The 24,854-nt window shown below is 40.4% G+C and overlaps 1 protein-coding gene across 1 annotated transcript in view; it reads right to left on the reverse strand.

Annotated features, from left to right (window-relative positions):
* Window positions 1-69: 69 nt before the first annotated feature.
* LOC109912274 (retina-specific copper amine oxidase-like) overlaps window positions 70-24,854 on the reverse strand; it is a 26,837-nt gene continuing 2,052 nt past the window's right edge. The window contains exons 2-4 of the mRNA XM_020511674.2: window positions 4,523-4,811; window positions 3,235-3,364; window positions 70-2,536 (exon numbers count right to left, since the gene is read on the reverse strand). Of these exons, the coding sequence (XP_020367263.2) occupies window positions 2,252-2,536; window positions 3,235-3,364; window positions 4,523-4,811 (704 nt within the window). The 3' untranslated portion in view covers window positions 70-2,251. The remainder of the gene's footprint in view (window positions 2,537-3,234; window positions 3,365-4,522; window positions 4,812-24,854) is intronic.

Genomic DNA, 24,854 nt, shown 5'->3' on the forward strand with positions numbered 1-24,854 from the left:
TGCAGTAACATCCTTCCCTATGTATGGCAACCAGTACAATCACAAAATGTCAAAATCCTGTCAAAAGGATTTCACATATCTGATTTGAAATCAGTATGAATCTAATTTATTTACAATATTTATGATCCAGACTGGTGATTACAGCAACAGGTATGCCAAAACTCCCTTAAATTACATAGCCACCCATTTCATACTGCTTAGTCAGTAACACTTGATTCATTTAACACTGAATCTATATTGATCAGCTTGTTGAGTTTTTTTTTGTAATACTCTGTCTAGGAAGTGATTCCTAAATAGAGAAAAGTGAGAACAGTTTTTGTATTAAACAAAGGAAAAACTGAGGCAATCTGCCTTCACTGCACTTTACTTCCATTGGAACAACCACACTCTTTAGGATAATCAGAGGGAGTTGGTCAGGACATCAGCAATGAACATTTAAGGAAGACAGCCACTTTTAATCTGCACTTTTCACCATTTTGCAAAGATTAACAAAGAAAATCTTTGCACTAAGCTAATATGCAAGGTCCATGGAATGGATCCTCATTCAATGCAGCTGCAACCATGGAAACAAAAACTTCTTTATGTTGACTGTGTCATTTTGTATCCTCAATGGCAATCTGACCAAACTACCAGCTGACTATGGATATTATATTTCCCCTGCAAAAATGACTGCTTTGGCATAGTTTCCATTGCACCACCTGATGCAGAATGAGAAACCATGGATCCAGTCTAACAAGTATAAGCCTGCTATTCATTGCGGTTTTAAACCTACAGATTGCATTATTGCTGAAGACTGTTTCCCTGATGTAGTATTACCAGTAGCTTTAAAAGAACACTTCTCACTTGTAACAGTCAAGGTATTACTGATGATGTACCTCTGATGACAAACATTGTTGACCCATCTATTTATTCTATTATATACATTTTATAAAAGTGGCCAATTAATGTGCAGAAGAAATAAAATATTCAGCATGTTATTGTTGTGATATGCCAAAGTAATTCAGCTTTTGATTGAAATATGTAGCCCATGGCATTTACTTTACCAGATGGCATGCTTGCAATATAAAAAATATAAAAAATGTATTTAAAAATGAAGTTATAAAAATGTTTATAAAGTAGAAATTCTATTTAACAATAAGATATGAGCAATATCACTCCATTATGTTTGTCATAACTAACTTTATGACTTGATTGAGAAGAATAAACAGATGGAATCATGGAATTTAATCCGCTCACTACTCATAAAAATCCTGGGAAAATGCAGAAATTCTATGTTTAAAAAAAAGCACCATTTGACTTACTGAATCACTAGAAACTAATGACCTAACTAAAAGCAGCTCTCATTTGGAATGGAGCTTTCAAAACATTTTAAAAGTCCTCAAAACTCTTTAACAAAAGTGTAAATTAAATTGGTTAAAAATGATTAATTAGTCATAACTGATGCAGCCACTCAACTTTGAGACATTTCCAATATTGTACCCATGGCTTTGGCCCATCTTTTATTATGTTGTAATGATGTGTCAGTCTGAGCTCAAGTATGCAAAGTTCCTTTGTGTTCCCTTAACTGTTCAATTAATCAACTGTTACATCGAGGCATGAAGATGTCAGTCAGTCTGTGAGCTTCTAAATGTGATGTTTTTAACCATAAGGGATTTAAGGGAGAGCTATTCTCCAGTCACTGAGTTTTGTGCATTAGCTGTGCATGTTTAGAATTTGCAAGTAGTGGTTGCTTCAGCCTGGCAGGATTTCCTGTCCATTATGGTCTGATGGATAAAGAATCTTGTGGGGCCCTGCACTTCAGCACACAAAGGTGACAAGAGCAGGAATTTGAGAAACCTGTCCTGTACTCTCCTTTATTATTTGACATTGGATTATTGGGACTACTAACAGTTGTATAACAAAGCAACAGGTTGAATATAAAGTCAATTCAACCCCAATATAATGAATAGAGCTGGAGAAACTGCAAGTAGGTCATCTATTTAAATGATTTCTTTGCAAAGAAATAACAGAGTTTCATGGAAAGTGATGGTCAGTCATGATCAGTGCTCCCTCTAAACTGCGCAATGGCATGTGTGCCACACTTCCAGGATTCTGCACATGGCAATTGGCACTGGCACACTGATCACAGCATTGACTTCCAGTTCCAGATGTCACTGCTGCACACGGTCCTTGGAGTCCCATGCAGCCGGGAAGAAAATTAGAGGGAATTCTGGTCATGATTAACTTCTCTTCTCAATCTGATTATGTCCTGTTAATTATCAACAGCTAATAAGTCTGTTCCATAGGTAAAATCTGGGAAGTTGGGTATACAGGTAGCATACTCTGGTGTACATGCTACAGGGTTGTTCTCACATCTTTCTGCATCCTCAGAAGCATCAATGTAGACAGCATCTTCAGCATTAACTGATGGATCATTCTGAAAGTAATTGATTGGCTTTAAATAGAAGCCAATGCCATTTCCAGCTGTGGCAGTATTGGGAACATCCTCTGAGTGGGGAATGTGGAGAAAGCCAGCTGTAATCCAAGCTACCAGGTCCTGTTGATAAACATGAAGAAAATAGGAGCTTGGTTACCATTTTGGCACGTAACTGATTAAAAAGTACAAAGTTTCTCCATTCCTTTCCTGAAACAATGGGGGTAAAATTGACCAGCACTAGCAGAGCAAAACAGACTTTACAGGCACAGAGCTCATAGAGTCATTGAGCTGTACAGCACGGAAGCAGACCCTCCAGTCCAACTCGTCCATGTCGACCAGATATCCTAAATTAATCTAGTCGTGATGACATTGTAGAAGGCTATTCGGCCCACCAGCCTATATTGAATCAGCATTGGGGTCCTTCTTCCTAAGTGGAAGCTTAATCAATGGCAGTAAAAGCAACAAGGCCTAACCAATTCCAGCATCATACATGAATGTGTACCAACGCAACACAGTGGAATATAGAACCCAAGCAAAATGTATCTTCTTTAGTCCAGGGTAACGATGCCAACCATTGTTACCCAAACAGTGCCCTGGCTGGACTCAGCAAACTCAGCACATTCTGTATTACCATGGCTTGTCAAACTGCACAGTGCAGTTATCTTTCAAATATCTTGTGGTACACAAGAATGGCCTGGGATTATTCTCACAACACTCTCAGTTTCTGTGGGCAATCACAATTGTAATCCATAGTTGGCACATCCAGGAAAATTATATCTCCACAATCAACTATTTTTTATGCACGTATTTAAACAAACCTCATTTTGAATATCTTCATCATCAATAAAGCCAGCAAAATAAACAGCAGGATTCCAAGGGTTATTCTGATTGTACATGCTGCTGCTTCTCTGTTCCTTCTCTTTGTACTTTGTCACTGCCAACTGGTACCTATATTGAATGAAATAACAACATTAACTCACTTTGTCCATAAAATGCATGGATTCAAATACAACAAGTCACATTTATGGAGGTTCTTTAAGCAATAAAGTCCCTAAGCACTTCATAGAAGGTATACAAAACACATTTTGATACAACATAAAGAGACAGTAGGCAGAGGACCAAAAGATTTGTCAAAGAAGGAGGCTTGAGGGACTACATTAAAGGAGAAAGAGAGGCAGAAGTGTTTAGAGAGCTCCAGAGCTTTGGAGGGAGCTGGAGACTAAATACTAAAGAAAAGAAGACATTACTGTGCATGAAAAGGGTAAAGTGAATGAATAGGGCATTTGGATAGCTACTAGTATGGCAAGGGTGAGGGTTAGGGCTAGGCATAGAGAAGATGGTGGATTGGAAGCAGACCAAAAAAGTGATGGTCCAAAAATGAGAGGAGAAAAGGAAAGGCAGGACTTGCACAGAGGAGATGAATGAAAAGTAGATCATAGACAAACAGTTATACAAAAATTAAATTGTAAGAGAAGCATGTAGAGAAAGACAACAGAAATTGGAAAGCAAATAGAAAACAGGAGAGAGAAAAAAAATGACAGATAAGTGGAAGAACAGTGACAATTTTGCTCATTGACAAAGCATAGAACATCAGCTTACATGACTTTAATGCCATTCCCTATTGTTTAACAAACACAATAGTATTACAATTTAATGATGATATTAAAGGCAATTTAAGTCGCTTGAGTAAATAGAAACTTATATTACCATGGATTCATAAATTTATTTTACATTTATCAATTTTATTTAATTGAAAAAAATGGCCCCCAGTGTAGTTTACAATTGCAAGAAATCAAAGATCAGTTGTGTTATTTTAGTACTGTTGTTAGGCAAGAGTACCAGACGGTCAGATAATATTCAGTAACTGATGTTTTACAGTTTTCAAAAGACTGAAAAGTTTTAGACATAAATACAAAAGATTATGTATTTTTCCAGGTCTTGTCACGTACTGCAGAATGGTATATTGTTACTTTATTGACTGCAGTGCTGTAGTCAGCGTCATGGTAATCAAGATATATATGGATATACGCATATAGCAATACAATTTGTAACTGTTTTCAAGTAATACAACAATATAACAGCAACTAAGAGGTAAGTGCACCATACCTTTGCCAGGAAATAGCCTTTTCTTCTGGAATTTCTTCAGGTATACTGTCAGGATTAAAGCTCACCACTTGAATCCTATAACCGCGATAATGGTTCCAGTTATTTCTATGATGTAGATTTACAAAACTCAGGTATCTAGGCATTTTTGTCCCAGTTCTGAAAGCAGCCTGGTTTTCCGTGCCTAATATCTGCTTTTTCACTATGGGTACATGTATCTTCTGGTCATTTTTCCATGGGGCTGATTTGAGCTCATATTCCACACCCTTTGTTTCAATAGAGTTACTTGTTCCTAAAAGCAACAAAAGTAGATATGAACTGATAATCATTCAAAATATAAAATTAGAATGTTGTATTAGACTTTAATTTTCCACTTATGATGAGTGAAACCTGATTGGGAACATGCATTTATCATATTTAGAAAATAAAAATCAATACACCAGTACAGTAGGAACTTGCAACAATTAATTCTGTTAAAAATCCTTTGTTGGCTTTATGTGGCAACTGGTGCAAAATTGAAATACACATTGGTTGCTGTTATTCTGCACATTTTGCATTGTTGCAACGACAACCTACTCCACAGCATGCAGAAGATGTATTACAACAGGCTTAACAGTTGTTAGTTCTAGTCACTGTCTTCATACATGGATAAATATCGTAATAAAGCCCTGAAATATCTAATGATGTGACTTTTGCCTCCATCAAGGTGTTTTACCTGCTATGGTAATGCTTATGCTGTATCCCACAATATAAGCAACAAGCTGTGGGTATTGAAGAATCCAACAGTTATTTAATACAGCTAACAATTCTATGCAAACTACATTTTTCAGACTGGGCTAATGTTAAATGAATAGGTTATATCAGCAGAGCCTGTATCCAGTACAGTGTACACTCCAGTGATCCCAGGTAAGATGGAGAATGAGGCCTTCCTGACCTCAGGTCACATATTGTAATGATGTGTTGATATCATGAGCCTGTCTCTTAAAAAGTATATTGATCCTGAGACACAAGACAGCATCTACATCTTCAAATATCCGCCCAAAAAACAAACAATGGCAGCAAACCTTATCAATGATGTCTAGTTCCACATTATTTTCTAAACCTATATACAATTTTCTGTAGAGATAGTAAGAACTGCAGATGCTACAGTCAGAGATAACACAGTGTGGAGTTGGAGGAACAGTGTGGAGCTGGAGGAACACAGCAGGCCAGGCAGCATCAGTGGATCAGGGAAGTTGATGTTTCAGGTCGGGACCCTTCTTCAGAAAGAATTTCTGTCTACATTGCAGGGTAAGTAGAAAAGGAGTAGCGCAATTGGAACTGGCTCTGCTACAGCGGCAGTGCCTTTGCAACTGAAAATATGCTCTTAACTTTGGCAGTTCAAACAGCCTCAGGCCTACAAAACTAAATTCTTAGACAAGTTAACACTTATTTACGGTGTCAGCGTTTCCATGCACCTTCAATGTTGAATATATTAAATTGTATGTGAAACTAGAGTCATGCTGGGACTATGTATTCATTTGTATTTTTCAAAGAAACATTACAGTATTAATGAGGAAATGATTCTTGTACAACAAACGTCACTTAGTGGAGTACACATGCTTATCACCTGAAGGGTTGAAAAGCAGCTTGATAAAGATGTGTTTCTTTTGATATTATTCAGGAACTGATGCATTGTCAAATAGTCAGCAGATATAGCATTATTTTCCAGGGTTGTCAGTAAAGTGTCTTCTTTTTGTGTAAGCTCAACTTGCTAGAAGTTATCTTTAGTATTTATCAGAAAATCTTAACTCAGTTCTATGGCAATTTCTAAAATTGTTTACTAAGTACAATTGCCCTGTTCAAATTCTTAGTATAGATACTCAGCTTTTCCAGTTTTCAGATCTGTATCCATAATTGATGCACAAGGTGGGAACTCACTTACGGGAAGAAATAGACCTAATATTATCAGGACATCAGAAATTCCCTCCATATGACAGGAAAACCTTGGAGTTTGTATATTGCTTTCACATTGGAATAGACTAGAATGTGTTCAGTATCTCTGGTTTTCGCACAAATCCACCATACATTTTGTATGCTTTACTCATTATAGATTATTCAATATAGTCTATCACCTATGCTATAACTAACATAAATGTAAAGTTACCATAGTTTCAATGGATTGTAGGGCTTCCCTCTCATTAGAAAGATGACGGTGGTGATTTAACCTGACGGATACAATGCCTCAGGGGAGGAGGGTGGTGTTGTTGGAAGATGTTGGATCCTGTGAGAGATGGAAGTGTTTTGGGTTGGGGTAGGTCTGGTTAGTGGGGATGGGGGATGGTGATTGTCAGTGATCCTGGGGATGTTAGTGATGTCAGGAGGTATAGTTGGGGTATGGGGTGAGATACATTGGGTTGTCAACTTATTAGTTATCTGCACACTAGGATTTTAATTGTCTAAACTTTTTCTGGATGACTATTAAATTAACAGAAGCAGAGCAGAATTTGCAAATTATTTATGTTTTAATTTAACAGTCCATCGATTTCCACTGATTCGATTTCTTGAGTTGTGGACATCTCACACATAGGATTCATTGCTGGTTTGCAATGTTTACTAACTTGTTCAGGACATTCTATATCTTCTTTCTGCTAATGTGCTTGATTGCATTAAATACCCCTACAACTTCAACCATTGTCATTAATTTATCAATGGCATATCTTGGCTTGTGGGTCTTTGCCCCAAACTTGCAGCTTTGCATTAAACATTCAGTCTGATGATGTGAATGTTCAATTGTTAGCAGTCCTTGAATAGATGCCTCATCACAGAATTGTTAGTGTATAAGGAGGCTTTTCAGTCCATCCTGTGAATGCTGGCTCTCCAAATGAGCATCTCAGCTAGTATCATATTCTTGTTACCCCCCCATAACCCTGCACATTGCTCTTTTTCAAATTATAATTTAATTCCCCATTGAATGCCTGTGCTGTAACTGCCTCCAGCACACTCTTTGGCAGTGTATTCCAGATCTGAACTACTCACTGCAGGACAAAGTTTTGTTTCATCATATCACTATTGCTTCTTTCACTAACTTCCTAAATCTTTCTTTTAAATCTATGTACTCTCGTTTTTGATCCTTTCACAAGTGGAGACATTTTCTCTCTACTTCCTCTGTCCATACCTCCTACATTGAATCCGATTTTTTCTGCCTCCTCTATTCTGTGGAGAACAGTCCCAGCTTAACCAATCCATCTTTATGACTGAAATTCCTAATTCCTGGAACTATTCCCACAACCTCTTCTGCGCACTCTCCAACGCCTTCACATCCTTCTTAAAATGCAACTCTCAGAAGTGGGTGCAATACTCCAGCTGAAGCTGAATTAGTGTCTTGTGTAAATTTAACACAACGTTCTTGATTCTGTATCCTATGCCCCTATTAATATTGTACAAAAACAATACAGCTTTATTAACTGTGTTCGCCATCTTTCCTGCAACCTTTACTGACTTATGCACATTTACACCCAGGTTTCTTGACTGCTGTATCCATTTTAGAGTTGTACTCTTTAGTTTGTACTGTCCCTCCATGTTCTTCCTTTCAAAATGTATCATCTCACATATCTCCATATTGAAACAAAAACTAATTATTGGTGAAAGTCAGCAGGTCTGGCAGCATATGTGGAGAGAAGGCAGAGAAATCATTTTGAGTCCTATGACTCTTCATTAGAACTCCACATTGAACTCTGTCTGCCATTTCTCTGCCTACTCCATCAACTTGCCTATGTCCCTTTAATGCCTTAAACTATCTTCCTCTCAGATTACATGCTTCCAAGTTCCATATCACCTGCGCATTGAAATTGTGCCCTGAACCCCATTATTAATATCCGTCAGTTAAAGCAAGGATTTCAATGCTGATTCCCAGTCGCGAACCATTTCAACTCCCCCTCCCATTCCGCAGACGACATGTCCATCCTGGGCCTCCTGCAGTGCCACAACGATGCCACCCGAAGGTTGCAGGAACAGCAACTCATATTCCGCTTGGGAACTCTGCAGCCCAATGGTATCAATGTGGATTTCACAAGCTTCAAAATCTCCCCTCCTCCTACCGCACCCCAAAACCAGTCCAGCTCGTCCCCGCCTCCCTAACCTGTTCTTCCTCCCACCTATCCCCTCCTCCCATCTCAAGCCGCACCCCCATCTCCTACCTACTAACCTCATCCCGCCCCCTTGACCTGTCCGTCCTCCCTGGACTGACCTATCCCCTCCCTAACTCCCCACATACACTCACCTTTACTGGCTCCATCCCCTCCTCTTCGACCAGTTTGTTTCCTCTCCACCCATCCTTTCCTCTATCCATCTTCTTTCCGCCTCCCACTCTCTCCCTATTTATTTCAGAACCCCCTTCCCCTCCCCCTTTTCTGATGAAGGGTCTAGGCCCGAAACGTCAGCCTTTCTGCTCCTATGATGCTGCTTGGCCTGCTGTGTTCATCCAGCCCTGCACGTTGTTGTCTCGGATTCTCCAGCATCTGCAGTTCCTACTATCTCCGATTTCAACGCTGACTCCACTACCAACTTCCCCACCTCGACAAAACAGCTATGCACCATTACTGTCTGTTTTCTGTTACTCAGTCATTTTGTGTCCATGTTGCTACTTCCTTTTTATTCTATAATCTCACAGGTTTTTCTATGGCAATGTATCACAAACCTTCTGGAGGGTCATGTGCAGCGCATCAATAGCATTGCCCTGATCTCATCAACAAACTCCAGTAAATTGGTTAAACATGATTTTTAAGAAATCCATGATGGCTCTCCTAAATGAGCCCAAAATTTTTGATGTGTCTGTTAATTTAGTTCCAAATTATTGTTTTCAGAAGTTTCCCAACCAAAAACATTAAACTGACTGATTTGTGGTTGCTAGGCTCATCCTTTAATTCTTTTTTGAACAAGGGTGTAATGTTAACAATTCTCAAATTCTCTGACACCACCTCAGAGTCAAAGGAAGACTAAAAATTATTGCCAGTGCCTCTGCAATTTCTATTCTCATATCCATCAGTATCCTTAGATTCATCCCAAAAAGCCCTGGGGTCTTGTCAACTTTAATTACATCAGCCTATCCAATACTTTCCTTACCTTTCCCTTTCAAAGGAACATACCTTCAGACTGTGCCTGAAACTTCTCTTCTTTGAAGGTAGCCCATTTGTCAGCTACAGGTTTTCCCACCAACAGCTGGTTCCAGTCTTTCTGGTCCAGCTCCATTCTTCCCCCCATGAAGTTGGCTTTCATACAATTCATTATTCTTAATCTGGATAATTCATTATCCTTTTACATGATCCACCTAAACCTTACAATAACGATCATTATGCCCCAGATGTTTTCCCACTGGTACTTAATTTACTTGGTCAACCTCATTCCCAAGAACCAGGTCTAGCAGTGCCTCCTTTCTCTTTGGATTGGAAAAATAAGGCTGTAGAAAATGCTCCTCAACACACTCTAGGAACTCTTGACCCTCTCTTCCCTTTACACGATGACTATCCTGGATTATACTTGAAGAATTAAAGTCTCCAGTTTAGAACAACTATAATTTTGAACCTCACTGTGATTTCACAAATTCACAGAATTGTTATATTGCAGAAGTCCACTTCGCTCATCATGTCCTCACCAATTCCCTGAAGGAACATCAAGACTTAGATTGCCTTTTTCTTATAACCCCTGTAAATTACTTCTACTGAAATGATTATCTAGTGACCTCTTGAATGCTTTGTTTGAACTTGCCTCTACAACACTTCCAGGCAAGACCTGAAGAACACATTGCATGAAGACATTTCTTCTCACAACACATTGACTTGTTTTGCAAATCACTTTAAATCCGTGCAGTCTCAACCTTCATGTTTTGCAAGCAGGAACACTTTCTCTCTGTCTACCCTAAACAGGCCTCTCATGATTATGAAAACTTGAATCAAACCTCCTCCGAGACTTCTGAAGGGTTGGGTAACAGTTCATATACAAGCTGCAAGAACTGGTTAAAACGAGTGTTCTCACTATCTGTCTGTCTTACCTCAAAGGAGTTTAAGAGATACATTAAGAATGTAACTAGTACCGTTTGTGGAATAAGCAGCGATGTCAGTAAAATCTTATTGTGCATGCGGTATGTCCACAACTGGTCAGTGACATGTATTCAAATAAATGCCGATGGGCCTGGCCAGTGATCACGTGTCACTGTACAATCAGTGTCTTCTGGCTCTCAACTGCACGGCTGCCAAAACAGACCAGCTGGTAAATGTGATCGACGTTAATAAAGTATCACAGAATCATAGGGCTGTTGCGATGCAGAAGGAGGCCATTTAGCCCATTATGCCTGGACTGGTTCTATTACTCAGTGTCAACCTCCTGCCTTCTCCACATATCCCTGCACACCATTTCTATCCAAATAACCATCCAATGCTGTCATGAATGCCTCAGTTGAACCTTCCTCCATCACATTTCCAAGCAGTACATTCCACACCCGAACTGCTCATTATGTGAAAAAGTATTTTTCCCACATCACCCATGCTTCACTTGCACATCATTTAAAGTCTTTGCCCTCTCATTCTTTGTCTTTTATGAGCAAGAACAGTTTCTCCATATCCACCCAGTCTGGCTTGCTCATGATTTTACAATTGTGCCTGTTATTTTATATTGTCTTTCAATATTCTTCTGATACTTCCCTGCTTTGAACTTCATCTGCCACCTATCTGCCCACTCTAACACCTTGTCAATGTCCATTTGGAATTTCACACTACTCTCACAGTTTACAATTTTTCCAAGTTTAGCATCACCTGCAAACTTTGAAATTATCCCCTGCACACCAAGATGCAGATCATTAATATATATCAGGAAAAGCAAGGGTTCCGATACAAATCCCTGGGGACCCCAGTAAATACCTTCCTACAGTCCGTTTCCCATGGCTCAGCCAATTTTGTATCCATGTTGCTACTGTTCATTTTCTACCATGACTAGAACTTTCCTCACAAGGCTGTTGTGTGGCACAGTGTCAAACACCTCCTGGAGATCCATATCTACCATTGCAACAGTATTATCCTCAATGACTCTTACCTCTACGAAAATCTCCAGCAAGTTAGGTAAAGATGATGTCCCTTTTAGAAATCCATGCTGACTCTTTCTAATCAACCCACCTTTCTCCCAATGGGACAATTAATTCTATCCAGAATAAAGGTTTCTAGAAGTTTCTCCATCACTTAAGTTAAACTAATTGATCTGTAATTCCTTGGATTATCCTTACAACCTTCTTAAAAGAGTCCGTAATGTTTTCAATTTTCCAATCTCTTGGCACCTCTCCCGAGTCCAGGGAAGACTGAAAGATTATGGCCAGTGCCTCTTCAATTTCTACCCTCACTTCCTTCAAAATGCTTGGATGCTGCTCATCCAGTCCCAGTATCTTGTCAACCTCAAATGCCAACAATCTCAGATTTCTTCCTTATTAGTTTTGATCCCTTCTATAGTTTCCTACTCTGTCACCTGAACTAAACACAATACTCCAGCTGAGGTCTAACTAGTGTCTTATACATGTTCAGCTTAACCTCCCCATTCTTGTATTCTATGCCATTATTAATAAAGCCAAGAATGCTTTATTAATTGTGCTCTCCACCTATCCCTGTCAGCTTTTAATGGCCTCTGCACATATTATACCCTTATCTCTCTGCTCTTGCTCAGCCTGTAAGGTAACCTTTTACTTTTGTACTGCCTCTGCATGTTCTTTCTAAACATTCCCCTCAATATCAATTCATCCATCAGAGGCTCTATCAATGTTCCTTTTACCCTGACTGTGTAGCTAAACCACCTATGATGCCTGCACAATCCAGATGAAATATCATTCTTGTCAGAGTGCAGAACCTATAACCATTTGGAGAGTGGGATGCAATTCAGAGGAATCCACGCTTGCCTGTTCCTGTTTAAACTGCTTGTTGATCAGCCATTCCCTCTCTCCCTTCCTACTGTTAAGCTGCACAGCGTCCACATTTATAAACATGCCATCCACACATCCTCTCAACTTCATGGATGCACTGCAGTGGTGCCAGTTGCTGCACAAGTGCCAAACCCTGGAGCTCAAACTACTGCTACTGATGACATTTCCTGCAGAAATAGCTATCCAGGACCCAGAGTTCCCATGTGACACAATCTGTGTAATCTCAAAGTTGAAGCAGCCTTTTATATATCAGTTAACCTTGCTACTTCTAAAAAAAAAATACTATTAAAACTTACAACTATGAGTAAGACCTTACTAGTACTGAAAATCCAACTCATAATTAACACAGTTGATTATTTGCATTAATCCTGACTTAAAGCATCTCTTTCCCCATGTGCACTGAATTCCCACATTAATCAAATTCACTCCTATACTCAGTTTACATCTCATTGAAGCACAGTCTCCTGACTGTGTATCTCTTACTGACCATGCAGTTTTCTGCTCCCGTATTTAATTTTTTTTCTTTCCCATCCAGAGATGTTTTCACACCTCTCTGCATGATATTTCCATCACCAAATCACACGTTTTGTTTTGAACTTATTTCCTCCACCATCAAATGACCCCTGTTTCATCCAGTATTTAATTTTTTAAAAAAAAATTAACCTATTTTACTAACCAACCTGTTCAGAGACATAATTATACACCTCTGGAGCAGGTGAGACTTGAACCCAGGCCTCTCAATCCAGGAGTAGGGACACTACCATGACACCACAACAGCCCACATCCCAGTATTAAGTACCATTTGAATCAACCACTTTTAGCTGATTGACTGCCGCTATTAAGCAGCCCTCTGTTTAACAATAACATTCGGCTTATTTGAAGGTTGTTAATTGTACGTCAGGGTCTGATTCTTAGTCCATAGTTAATCTGGAGAAAGATGATTAAAACTTTCCACGTGAATTAAATTTGCTCTTACACTTTGTGTATGGCTCACTCAGTCATTATCTTCGAATTGTTCACCTCTAATGTTTGTGCCTTATGTTGAGTCAACTTTTAGTGTTCTGAACCAACATAATGATGTTGCTTCTTTCAAAGTAAATGGACCAGAGCTTTGTCACTAAATGTTGGATTACTTATAACTGCTGTTGGCAAGCAGTTGTCTAGTTGAGTCAGGCAGAAGATACAGTAGCTTGAACACACGCACCAACAGGTGCAAACACAGCTTCTTCCCTGCTGTTATTAAACTGCTGAGTGGTCCTCTCCAACTTCAAATAATGTTGATCTTGCTTTGTGCACCTACTATGCAATTGTAAACTTGTATGTCTCAGTCTGTCTAAGCATCCTATGATCTGTATGTCCTTGTTTGTAATGATCTGCCTGTACTGCTTGCAAAACAAAACTTTTCACTGTACTTAGGTACATGAGACGCAATAAATCAAATCAAAAAATCAGTTTGCTCTTGCTATAAGTCAAACTGTGAACTTGTCATCTCATAGCATAAAAAGAGTTTTGGATGAAAAATTATGAGTTTTTAAAATTCATTTGTGGGATGTGGGTGTCGCTGGCTGGTCAACATTTATTGCCCGTCCCTAGTTGCCCTTGAGAAGGTGGTGGTGAGCTGCCTTCTTGAACTGCTGCAGTCCACTTGCTGTGGGTTGACCCACAATGCTATTAGGGAGGGAATTCCAGGATTTTGACGCGGCACTGAAGGAACAGCAATATATTTCCAAGTTAGGATGGTGAGTGTCTTGGAGGGGAACTTGAAGGTGGTGGTGTTCACACATATCTATTGTCCTTGTCCTTCTAGATGGAAGTAGTTATGGGTTTGTAAGGTGCTGACTGGGGATCTTTGGTGAATTTCTGCAGTGCATCTTTTAGATAGTACGCACTGCAGCTACTGAGCGGCAGTGGTAGAGGGAGTGGATGCTTGTGGGTGTAGTGCTAATCAAGGGCTGCTTTGTCCTGGATAGTGTCGAGCTTCTTGAGTGTTGTTGGGGCTGCACCCATCCAGGCAACTGGGGAGTATTCCATCACACTCCTGACGTGTGCCTTGTAGATGGCGGACAGGCTTTGGGGAGTCACGAGGTGAGTTACTCGCTGCAGGATTCCTAGACTTTGACTTGCTCTTGTAGCCACTGCGTTTATGTGATGAGTCCATTGAGTTTCTGGTCAATGATGACCCCCAGAATGTTGATAGTAGGGATTCAGTGATGGTAACACCATTGAATATCAAGGAACAGTGGTTAGAATGTCCCTTAGTGGTGATCGTCATAACCTGGAATTTGTGTGGTGCAAATGCTACTTGCCATCTGCCAGTCTAATTTGAACACGGACTTCTTCAGTATCTGATGAGTCACGAATGGTGCTGAACATTGTGTAATCATTGGCGAACATCCCCACTTCTGACCTTATAATGATTATGTGATTTGACTGCTAAAAGGCAGCCAAAACAATGTTCAGTTCAACCCTTTGTTTTGTTGGCTTTAACTCAGGATTGCAATGCAAAATTCCCATAATGCTCATGACATACGAGTACCATAAGGTGTGGCTTAATCAGAAACATATCTTGTCTCTGATTAAGGGAATTGTGGATTCAAGTGCCCATTCAGGATTGGGCATTAACAGTACAAATCAAAGCTGATCCTCCTGTGCAGTAGTGAGGTAGTGCTGCATTGTTGGAGGTGCTGTATTTCACATGAGGTATTAAACTGAAACCAAACTGCCCTTTCAACAGCATATTTAAATATTCCACGTGCTGTTTTGAGGTTCAGGAAATATTGTGGCCAGTATTTATTTGTCAATCACCATCACTGAAACAGATTATCTGCTTCCTACCCATTGCAGTTGATGGGAGTTTTCTATGTATAAATTGCCTGCTGCATTCCCAACATTACAACAGTGACTACACTTAAAGTACTTCACTTGTTCTGTGTTTTCCCCTTTCTGAGATGGCCATTATTTATTTATGTCATTGAGGTTCGTTTTCAGTTCTAATAGTTTCCAGTACAAATTATAAACGTTGTCATATACAGTACAACATGTCAAACTAATTTTGGTCTATAGCCAGATGAATTGAATACTGCATTGAAGGTGAGGTCATCTGGCATAGTGAATGGCATCCCAATCCCTGAGCCAGAAATTCAGGGTTTGACACTTATCTCATGACTTGATGGGTAAGGGAAGTGCCAAAGGCGCATGGCCAGCCAGTGTGGTTGTCAGTAATCACTCGCTAATGAGTAAGATTGTCCACCTAAGAAATTCTGCGTCACTGGTCATGGATTTTGTGGCTGATGAGCCCCATCCCAGAGCCACATCTCCACCCATATATTTTGTGGTTGAATTCCTTTAGGTGGATGGAGTGTGTGCGACACCATTTAACGTGGGAATGCTGTTGCACACCATGGTCCTTCACAGAGGTAAGATCCAGTTCCAGTGCCAATGAAACCTTGATGACAGGTGATCTCCTTACTGCTGCAGTCTTTATCTGCTGTCACAGCCATAGGTATCACATGTGTATCTTCCCCCTGCTCACCACTGAGAACCCCTTGTTTTGGATTGTGCTGTTTGGCTTCTTCCCTCCAATCTTACCATCATGCATGGCCCTGCCAGGAGTTGAGAACTCAATGGAACACTCAAGCCTCCACTGCACAGCAAGGAGCCAGTCTACAGAACGAGAGTTAACACATGTGTGGAGCTGGAGGAGCACAGCAGGCCAGGCAGCATCAGAGGAGCAGGAAAGTTAATGTTTCGGGTCGGGCCCCTTCTTCAGAAATGGGGGAAAGGGAAGGAAGCTCTGAAATAAATAGAGAGGAGGGGTGGGGCTGGGGAAGGTAGGTGGGATGGTGATAGGTAAGCGCAGGTAGGCAGTGGTGGGGATTGGTCAGTGAGGTGGGAGGAGTGGATAGGTGGGAGAGAAGATGGTCAGGTTGTATCAGGTCAAGGAGGCGGGGATGAGAGGGAGGGTTGGTCATGGGATGAGGCCGAGGGTTGGGTGGGGAGATTTTAAAACTGGTGAATACCATGTTTAGGTCATGAACTGCTGCACAACAGCCTCCTGTGTTAACAGTCTCTATTTGCAACCTATTGCCATGGGCTTCATTCCATGGCCAGCATCCTCCTTGCTTCTAGGGTCTGCTCAGGAGATTACTTCATATCCATTTGCCTCTTTAGCGGAACAGATTAGAGTGTGATTTCCTTTGGGAAGATTTAATTTCACACATGGTGGTAAACCAAGAAATTGCTGATCAGATACTAAGCCTAAACATTTCCAATGGTGTAAGGCCTTGTCCTGAGAAGAATAATCTTTTTTAAGTTGAATCTGTGAGGTCTGAACCACCTGGTGTTAAAATTGAGAAAGGAATAGAGCTGCCTGCTGGACATGAGGTGCCTGCTTCACATCACCACTTGCTGCTCCTCTCCTTTATGTTTGGATTTATATGGAAATCATCATGTCCATTTCACAGAATGTGTGGAGCTACTGAAGCTTACAGAAGTTGGTGAAAGGGGTGTAGGGTTTGAAGAGGTGTGGACTTTTTCAGAAACACTGCAAAGCTGCAGCAGCTATTTTTCCAGGCCAGATGAGACCTTCAAACAAATGTGCATTGCCTGTGTACTGTAACTGATATCTTTATGGAAAATGCATGTCTGTTTATAATTGAGTGAATAGGTCACCAGACATGACAAGGAAACTGGTACTAGACATTCAGGTAGGTGTAAAGTGTCACCCTCTTGCACTGTCTTGATTAATTAAGTTTAGGTTAGCCAACTCAAAGAAAGTCAAAGCTTCTAGTCTTTTTTAAGTAATTCTACAATTTGGGACTACCATCCTGTGAACACGAAGCATATGACATTGTACATTTAAGCGATTAATACATTTAATACACTCTTTGTCTACTTGCAGTAATCCATAGAATAAATTTGTACATTTGCTTTGGTTAAGGGAGAGCAGCAAGCTAACTACAACGTCATCAGTTTCATCCACTCTTAATAAAGGTCCTCAACATAAAAATGGTTATGTAACCTGAACATGGCAATTCTCTTCAGGTATGTCATCTTTTTGACCTGTACCCTGACCAATGTCTACCCCTCAATCAGCATCACTAAACTTTAAAGTAGCCTGAATTTTGCAGTAACAATCTGACACATAAACAGTCAGAATTCACCATTTGAATGCTTTGAAACAGACATTAATTTCAGGAGTCTGCACATGTGCAGTTAAACATGGGAATCCAGAAATCACAGTCTAAGTCTATACTTCTCCGTAGGATACCCTGTTTGAGGTTTCCACAGGTTACAATAAGAATAAATCACGACAGTGATGCGAGCTTGGCTTTTATGCTATTTGCTCATGTCTTGTTGTGCAATTTCTTAAAAATATTAACTGAGGTGTAACATGGTTTGCAATGGCCACTATGTTTAAAATTACTACTGAACAGCCTGTCTCAAAATCTATTTTTATGTTTGTCGAAGCACAAAGTTGTCTGGTGGATAAAAAAAAATCACAGATTTTTAAAACAATGATTTTTAAAAAAATGTTTGTTCATACTACTACCTTAATCCCATCTGCACATCCCTACTATTTATTTTGTTCCCAGTTTCATTTGAAGTCAGAGTGAATTATTCAGTACATTTTACTTCCTGGTTCACTATCTATGAAGATACTTCAATGTAAGTGGCTATTCCCCCCACTTACTAATATTATTGTCGCACCCCTCTCGGACAGACATTTACTAACAGTTAGATTCAAACTGACATTCACAAGAGGAAAATTCACACCAGAGATCATTTGATCTTTGTAAGCAACTTTCATTGAGATCAGTTACAGGTGCCTTCACTCGAAAAGTCACCATGAAATCTTTGGCATCTGTTCTATACCATATTGCTATGTGTTGGAGCTTTTTGTGCACATATTGCCTGCTGCATCTCCTACATTACAATGGTGATGACATTCCAAAAGTACCAATTGTTTAAAACCGGCACTGGAATGTCTTAGAGACATGAAAGGTGCTATATAAATGCAACTGTTTATTGTGTTTTTCCATGCATTGTCAAAAATCTCCTTGATGAGTAAGCATTTTTTTAAGGAGAATGCCTTTCAAACCCACATTCCCTGTAATGGTGCTGCAATGACAAAGTGGTCATTTGCAGGGAAGAGCCATCCATTGCCTCCAATTACTCATCAGAAACCCCTGTCCTGATCCCCATCTGAAAATGCACCAATTCAAATCACTACTGTAGTCATTTAGAAGTCAGACATCACACGGGTTGTAAATCGACTATAGTGTCAAACCTGTTTTGCAAAATGTTCAAGTGCTCCGTTTAACGTCCAGCAAAGTTTCCATACCCGCGTCACTTCAATCTAATTACATAACAAGTAGATGCTCAAAACATTTGCTCTGTAAACTGTTGGACAGAAGCACTGAGTATGATTTACTCTGGGACATATAAAACACTCTTCCAAAAAAGGTGGAGCTTCAGCAAAGCTCATAAATTGTGCAGTTATAAAATGAACGGCAATTTCTAGTCTAGCATTGATACTTACAGTACAAGTTCAGCCTTTGGTTTATTGGGTCAGCTTAAACTACTTTGCCTTTTTGTCCTTTTCTTTTCAAGAGATTTGTTAACCCAAAATTTCTAAGTAATTATCTTTGAATGCAAAAAAAACAAAATAACACAGCAGGCAAAAGATAACGGGCTGAATTTTCTCATCCTGACTTAGGGTAGAGATGGATCAGGTTTGCTGTTAGCAATTAGTACAATTTCACTTAATTACTATTACTGGTGTCCAGTCCTTGTCTGCCTAAGATTCCCAACTATTTGTAACATTTATGTATTCCCATCCTTGCTTTCTCTTCCCCACCCCACTCTTTTGGTGTCTTTCTGGTTTGTGCAACTTGCCTTGTACATCAGCTGCTGATGAGAAACCGGGAGCAAGAGTATATAACAACAAGAGACTGAATCTTTATAAGCTAACTATAATAACCAAATATCACATGATCAAATCCCTCAGGATTTCCACAGTCAAAGCCAGCAACCATATTAGTTCTTGCAGTGCCACAACAATGCCACCCAAAGGTTGCAGGAACAGCACCTCATATTTCGCTTGGGAACCCTGCAGCCCAATGGTATCAATGTGGACTTCACAAGCTTCAAAATCTCTCCTCCCCCTACCGCATCCCAAAACCAGCCCAGCTTGTCCCCACCTCACTAACCTATCCTTCCTCCCACCTATCCCACCCCTATCTCCTACCTACTAGCCTCATCCCACCCCCTTGACCTGTCCATCCTCCCTGGACTGACCTATCCCCTCCCTAACTCCCCACCTACACTCACCTTTACTGGCTCCATCCCCAGCTCTTTGACCTGTCTGTCTCCTCTCCACCTATCTTCTCCTCTATCCATCTTCTATCCGCCTCCCCCTCTCTCCCTATTTATTTCAGAACCTCCTTCCCCTCCCCCATTTCTGAAGAATGGTCCAGGCCGGAAACGTCAGCTTTCCTGCTCCTCTAATGCTGCTTGGCCTGCTGCGTTCATCCAGCTCTACACCTTGTTATCTCTTAACCATTTAGTGGGTTTTGATGTGGAAGTAAAGGCACTTGGGCACTGTATGCCTCTGGTGCAGCCAGAAACAACCTGGCTTTCAATGTTCAAAATTCATGGAGGCAGTGTGTGAATCTTCCCCAAAATTCCTCTAATTGTTCAGGAAGATCCACTTGCAGGGGCGACCACAGAAATGTAGCTGAATGTGAAAGCCAGCCCAGAGAATAGTTGAATTTGAAGGCAAGGAATGCTTAGATGAGAATCTCACGCAGCCAATGTACTGAGCCAAAGTGAGGATGGAGGGTTTAGGAAGCTGGACGGGGGCAGTCTTTGTGATCAGGAGGGTGAGATCAAACCTAAGCTTGGGACTGAAAATACATTGAAAGGCATGATATGGCTGGGAAGGGAGGGAGAGATGTGAAGACAATGGTGTGGATTTGCGCTGGTGACTGAAGATGATCACTTTGGCTCTCTAGTGCTTGGGGGGAGGAAATTGGACAAACAGTGAGCAGGTGAATGACAACACTGGTGTAAAGTTGTGTGTCATCAGTGTACATGTGACCCATGACTGCAGTTTTGTAGATTAGAAAGAAAGGAAATCAAAGACACTGACAGCTCCCTCAACATTGCACAGATTTTTTTGAAGCTTCCTCCCATGGGGACAGAAGAGTCTCTCTCTTTTGCTGCATTTTATCCAGGGCCTTCAAGAGGTCAAACTCATAAAAGTTTTCTTTCCAGCACCCTGTACCTTACATTGTATACCTCCGCCATATCCTCTCATATTAATGGTCACAAAATTTCATCTTATCCAAACTGTCAATTCAGACTCATATAAAGTATTTGACTATTGATGAATTAAAGTATATGGGTAAAAAAAAGGCAGTAATGTTAGTTAGTAGTTTAATTTTCCTGTAAACTATCACAAATTATTCTTTTTATTTACAAGAAGGCAGAAATGAAAACAAGTTGAGATTTACTGACCCTTCACGGCAAGGTGAATTCTCTGAGAATACAACCATCAAAATAACAATACAGATTTTTTTTTACACTGGGAATGTAAATGTACAATGCAGGCACTGATCCTTTAAGCCACAATCAGCAAGTCTCCTAGACAGCATCTTTCAAACTCATGACTAATGCAATCTAGAAAGACAAGGGCAGTAGATACATGGGAACACAGTGACCTACAAACTCCACCACCAGCTGCTCCCCATCCTGACTTATCGAGTCATTGAGTCATACAGTGTAGAGACTTGGAAATATATTGTGGTGTCTTCAGTGTTGCTGGGTGAAAATCTTGGAATCTTAATGGCATTTTGTGTCTACTTACAGGAAATGGGCTGCAGTCGTTCAAGAAAGCAGCTCACCAGCATCTTGTCCAGAGCAATTAGGGATGGGCACTAGATGCTGGTCCATCCAGCGCCACCCACATCCCATGAATGGATTTTAAAAATCGGACATGTTCCAAGTCATAATATCGGATATAACACTATCCTCTGACTAAAGGAAATGTTTGACCACCACAATCATTAACCAGGCCTCACCTTCCTGGGGTGAGTCAAGCCATGAATTCATGGTATTGAAAATTTCCATTACAATGAGTCGTCTTTTCATACAAAGTATTTGGATTAAAACATTCCAACTGAAGAAACACCCCTTTACTTGGGAAATTAATTATGGTTTCTCAAAATTTATGCTATATTTCTAAGGATAACTCAAATAGATTAGATTCCTCTCACAAACAAAGCAAATCTCAGTCACTTGCACATTAAGAAATCTAACTTTAATATTAGATAGATGCAACAATTAAAATTTACATTGGGTTTCCTATCAAAAATATGATTCTGCTTTTTATTTCTTTTCATAAGCCATCTAATATTGTGCTTTTTGGTTTCTACATAGATGTTGAATTACTTGTTGGTTCTTTAATAAATATCTGCCTATTTTTCAATTGATATTGTCTCACAGTTTTCTGTACCAATAACTCAAATATGGCAACTCTGTACCCACTTTCAATGGAGGAGTACTTATCTAACTCGGACTCTAATAATATGCAAGAGAATCACAATCCAGCTGTAACTTTATCTAAAGTCTTTCCATAGGAAGGTAATAACCTCAACTGGTTCTTTTCCTTTGGGATGGGACTGGTCAATTCTATAACCCCTTTTAAATGTCTTGGGAATCTGGCTTTCTCTGCCTGAAGTTGATAGGGGTTAACTGGGTGGTGCTTGAGATCTAGAATAGCTCCAAGCAAAATGGCTAGGATCAAAACACACAAACTCTTCGTAACAATCTTTAGTCATTTGGTCATATTTAAAAAGGTCACAGCAGAAAGCACATGCCCCAATTATAGTACAGCACTTTTGTGGCTCATGGGTATTGCAATACAGAAATGCCAGAGGGTAATTAAATGATCTGAAACCCTTTTTGTAAAATAAAAAATAGAAAAGGCTAGAAGTGTTCAACATATTTGGAAACATCTGTGGAGAGACATAGAATTATTGATTCAGGATAGGGATGTTGTGACCAAAGTACTGAGTCAGGGAAATGTGAAAAGAGGAATAACAAAAGGGAAGGTTTCTGACAGGGTGAAAGACAGGAGAGATTAAAATGACAAAGGGGATAATAACCAAGGCAAAAGTAGAATGTATTGAGATAGATAAAGATGCAAATGATGAGTCTAGAGAGATTTCATGTGTAAAACAAAAGCATAATTACCAACAGCTTCTGTCCAAAAACAATAAGAAGGGACAACTCAAAACAGAGAGACGGGGCAAATTTTGAAATCAATGTTGAGTCTGGAAGGCTGTATATTTAAGGCTGAGATAGATTTTTGGTCAGTTGGGGAATAAAGGGTTACATGGAGAGGACAGGAATATGGTCGTGAGGAATGTTGGTTTATGGGAATGGAGCAGTTTTGAGGGGCCGAATAGCCTAGTGCTGTTCACATTTCTTGTAGTCTCAATTGCCTAATCAAAGAATGCTTCTGGTTTATGTTGAACTGAGTTTGAACTAAGAATCTGAGCACAGAGAAGTCAGTGATAGCGGGATGAAGAACAGAACAAAAGGTCAGCGGACCAGATGCTAGAGGTCATGCTTGCTGGCTGAATCTACAAAATAGTCACCCCATCTTCCTTTAGCCTCCCTAGGTTTGATGTTTCACGTGAGGTTTCAGCGATGCATATTTGGGATCAGATTGCTCTTGGTGCAGCTGGATTTTCCTGCCAGTGCCGCGATCATATTACAGTACTGGCCATTGTAAAAAAAAACCTGTTTCACTTTCCACTCGGAGATATTGCGGCTGCTGGGGTCGATCAGCACCTCAAAGCCCAGGGGGTGCATGAAGGTGCCGCTAACGTTTCTCAGAAACTGGAACCAGGTTTCCCGGTCACCCGTTTTGAAGCCACGAGGGGCAGAGTCCAGATGGGTCAGAGCTTCCCAATCTGAGCCGAAACTTTCCAGAAGAACCCGAGAGGCATTCTGCAATCCCATTCTTGAAGGAATTGCATAGTGAGCCATGTTTCTCTGAACGTGAATACTCTTCCATATGGAAGGAGTGTTTAGTACTCAGATGGTGATGAGAGAGGATGAAATGGGGGGGCGGGGGGGTGTCGCATTCTCTGCACTTAAGTGTTCAAGTGCCATTGGAAGAGGGGGGAGTTTTGGGGGTGCTATAGAGTGTGCTCAATGGCCTGATTTTGTTCCGACATGTTATGGCTCTATGGGTTTCTCAATACTGTCAGATGGCTTTTGGGACATCCAGTTTTGGATAAACTGTTAAATCCCTTCCACAGTCTTCATATTTTTGCGTTGACTTCATCTGTATGTCTCTATAATCACTTCCACTGCCTATTCACCATGATTGGCAGCAAGGAGTCCGGCTGTAGGCTCACAGCCATGGTGAAATGTCATGTGGCGTCGAAGGTGTTCCAATGCAGGTTACTTGTAGTTCTTCTATAGACATTAAATCTCTGTATGGTGTATCAGCTACAGCTCCTTGGATAAGAGTCAGAACTCACTGAGGGTGGTAGCTCGTGAAGACAGGAACAATAAGACAGGAACAGTGTTGGGAGGCAGGGCTATCTCAATTATTCAATTATCCAAGCTCTCAACGCCCAGAAATTTAGGGAAAATGACAGGATTCAATTGTAGAGATTATTTTTCACGTGACATGATCAATTTTATTCGACAGTTATTTTGAGGAAATTTTTAACTTTGATATTTAATTAAAGAAAATGATATTCTTAGGAAGAAGAGAACAACAGGCTTGTCTGCACATATGCATTCGTAAAAAGAAAAAGACAATAAATGGAATGATTGGTAAAATGGTGTTTGCGAAGTTTTCAGGTACGCGCTGGCTGCTACCCTGATTGGAAAGTAACTTGATATAGAGTAAGCTTTTTTTAAAGCGACTGAGAATCTTCAGTGATAACAAGGTGTAGAGCTGGATGAAGGCTGACGTTTCAGGCCTAGACCCTTCTTCTAGACCCTTTTCTGAAGAAGGGTCTACGCCCTTAACGTCAGCTTTCCTGCTCCTCTGATGCTGCTTGGCCTGCTGTGTTCATCCAGCTCTACACCTTGTTATCTCAGATTCTCCAGCATCTGCAGTTCCTACTATCTCGGAGAATCTTCAGTTACTGGTTGCCCAGGTACATGTCGGAGACATCTCCCTACAATAAGATCCTTGCCCCAGATGTGACACTTAAGAGAACTGCTAAAAATTGAACAAGTTAAAATGGTCCTTAAACTTTTGAAGTTACTTTGTAGCAAAAACAGCAATGGGTGGAAAAGCTCAGCAGGTCTGGCAGCTCTGTGGAGAGAAGTCAAAGTTAACTTTCAGGTCCAGTGACCCTTCCTCAG

Source organism: Rhincodon typus, chromosome 30 (genome assembly GCF_021869965.1).
Source record: "Rhincodon typus isolate 14 chromosome 30, sRhiTyp1.1, whole genome shotgun sequence".
Lineage (NCBI taxonomy): Eukaryota > Metazoa > Chordata > Chondrichthyes > Orectolobiformes > Rhincodontidae > Rhincodon > Rhincodon typus.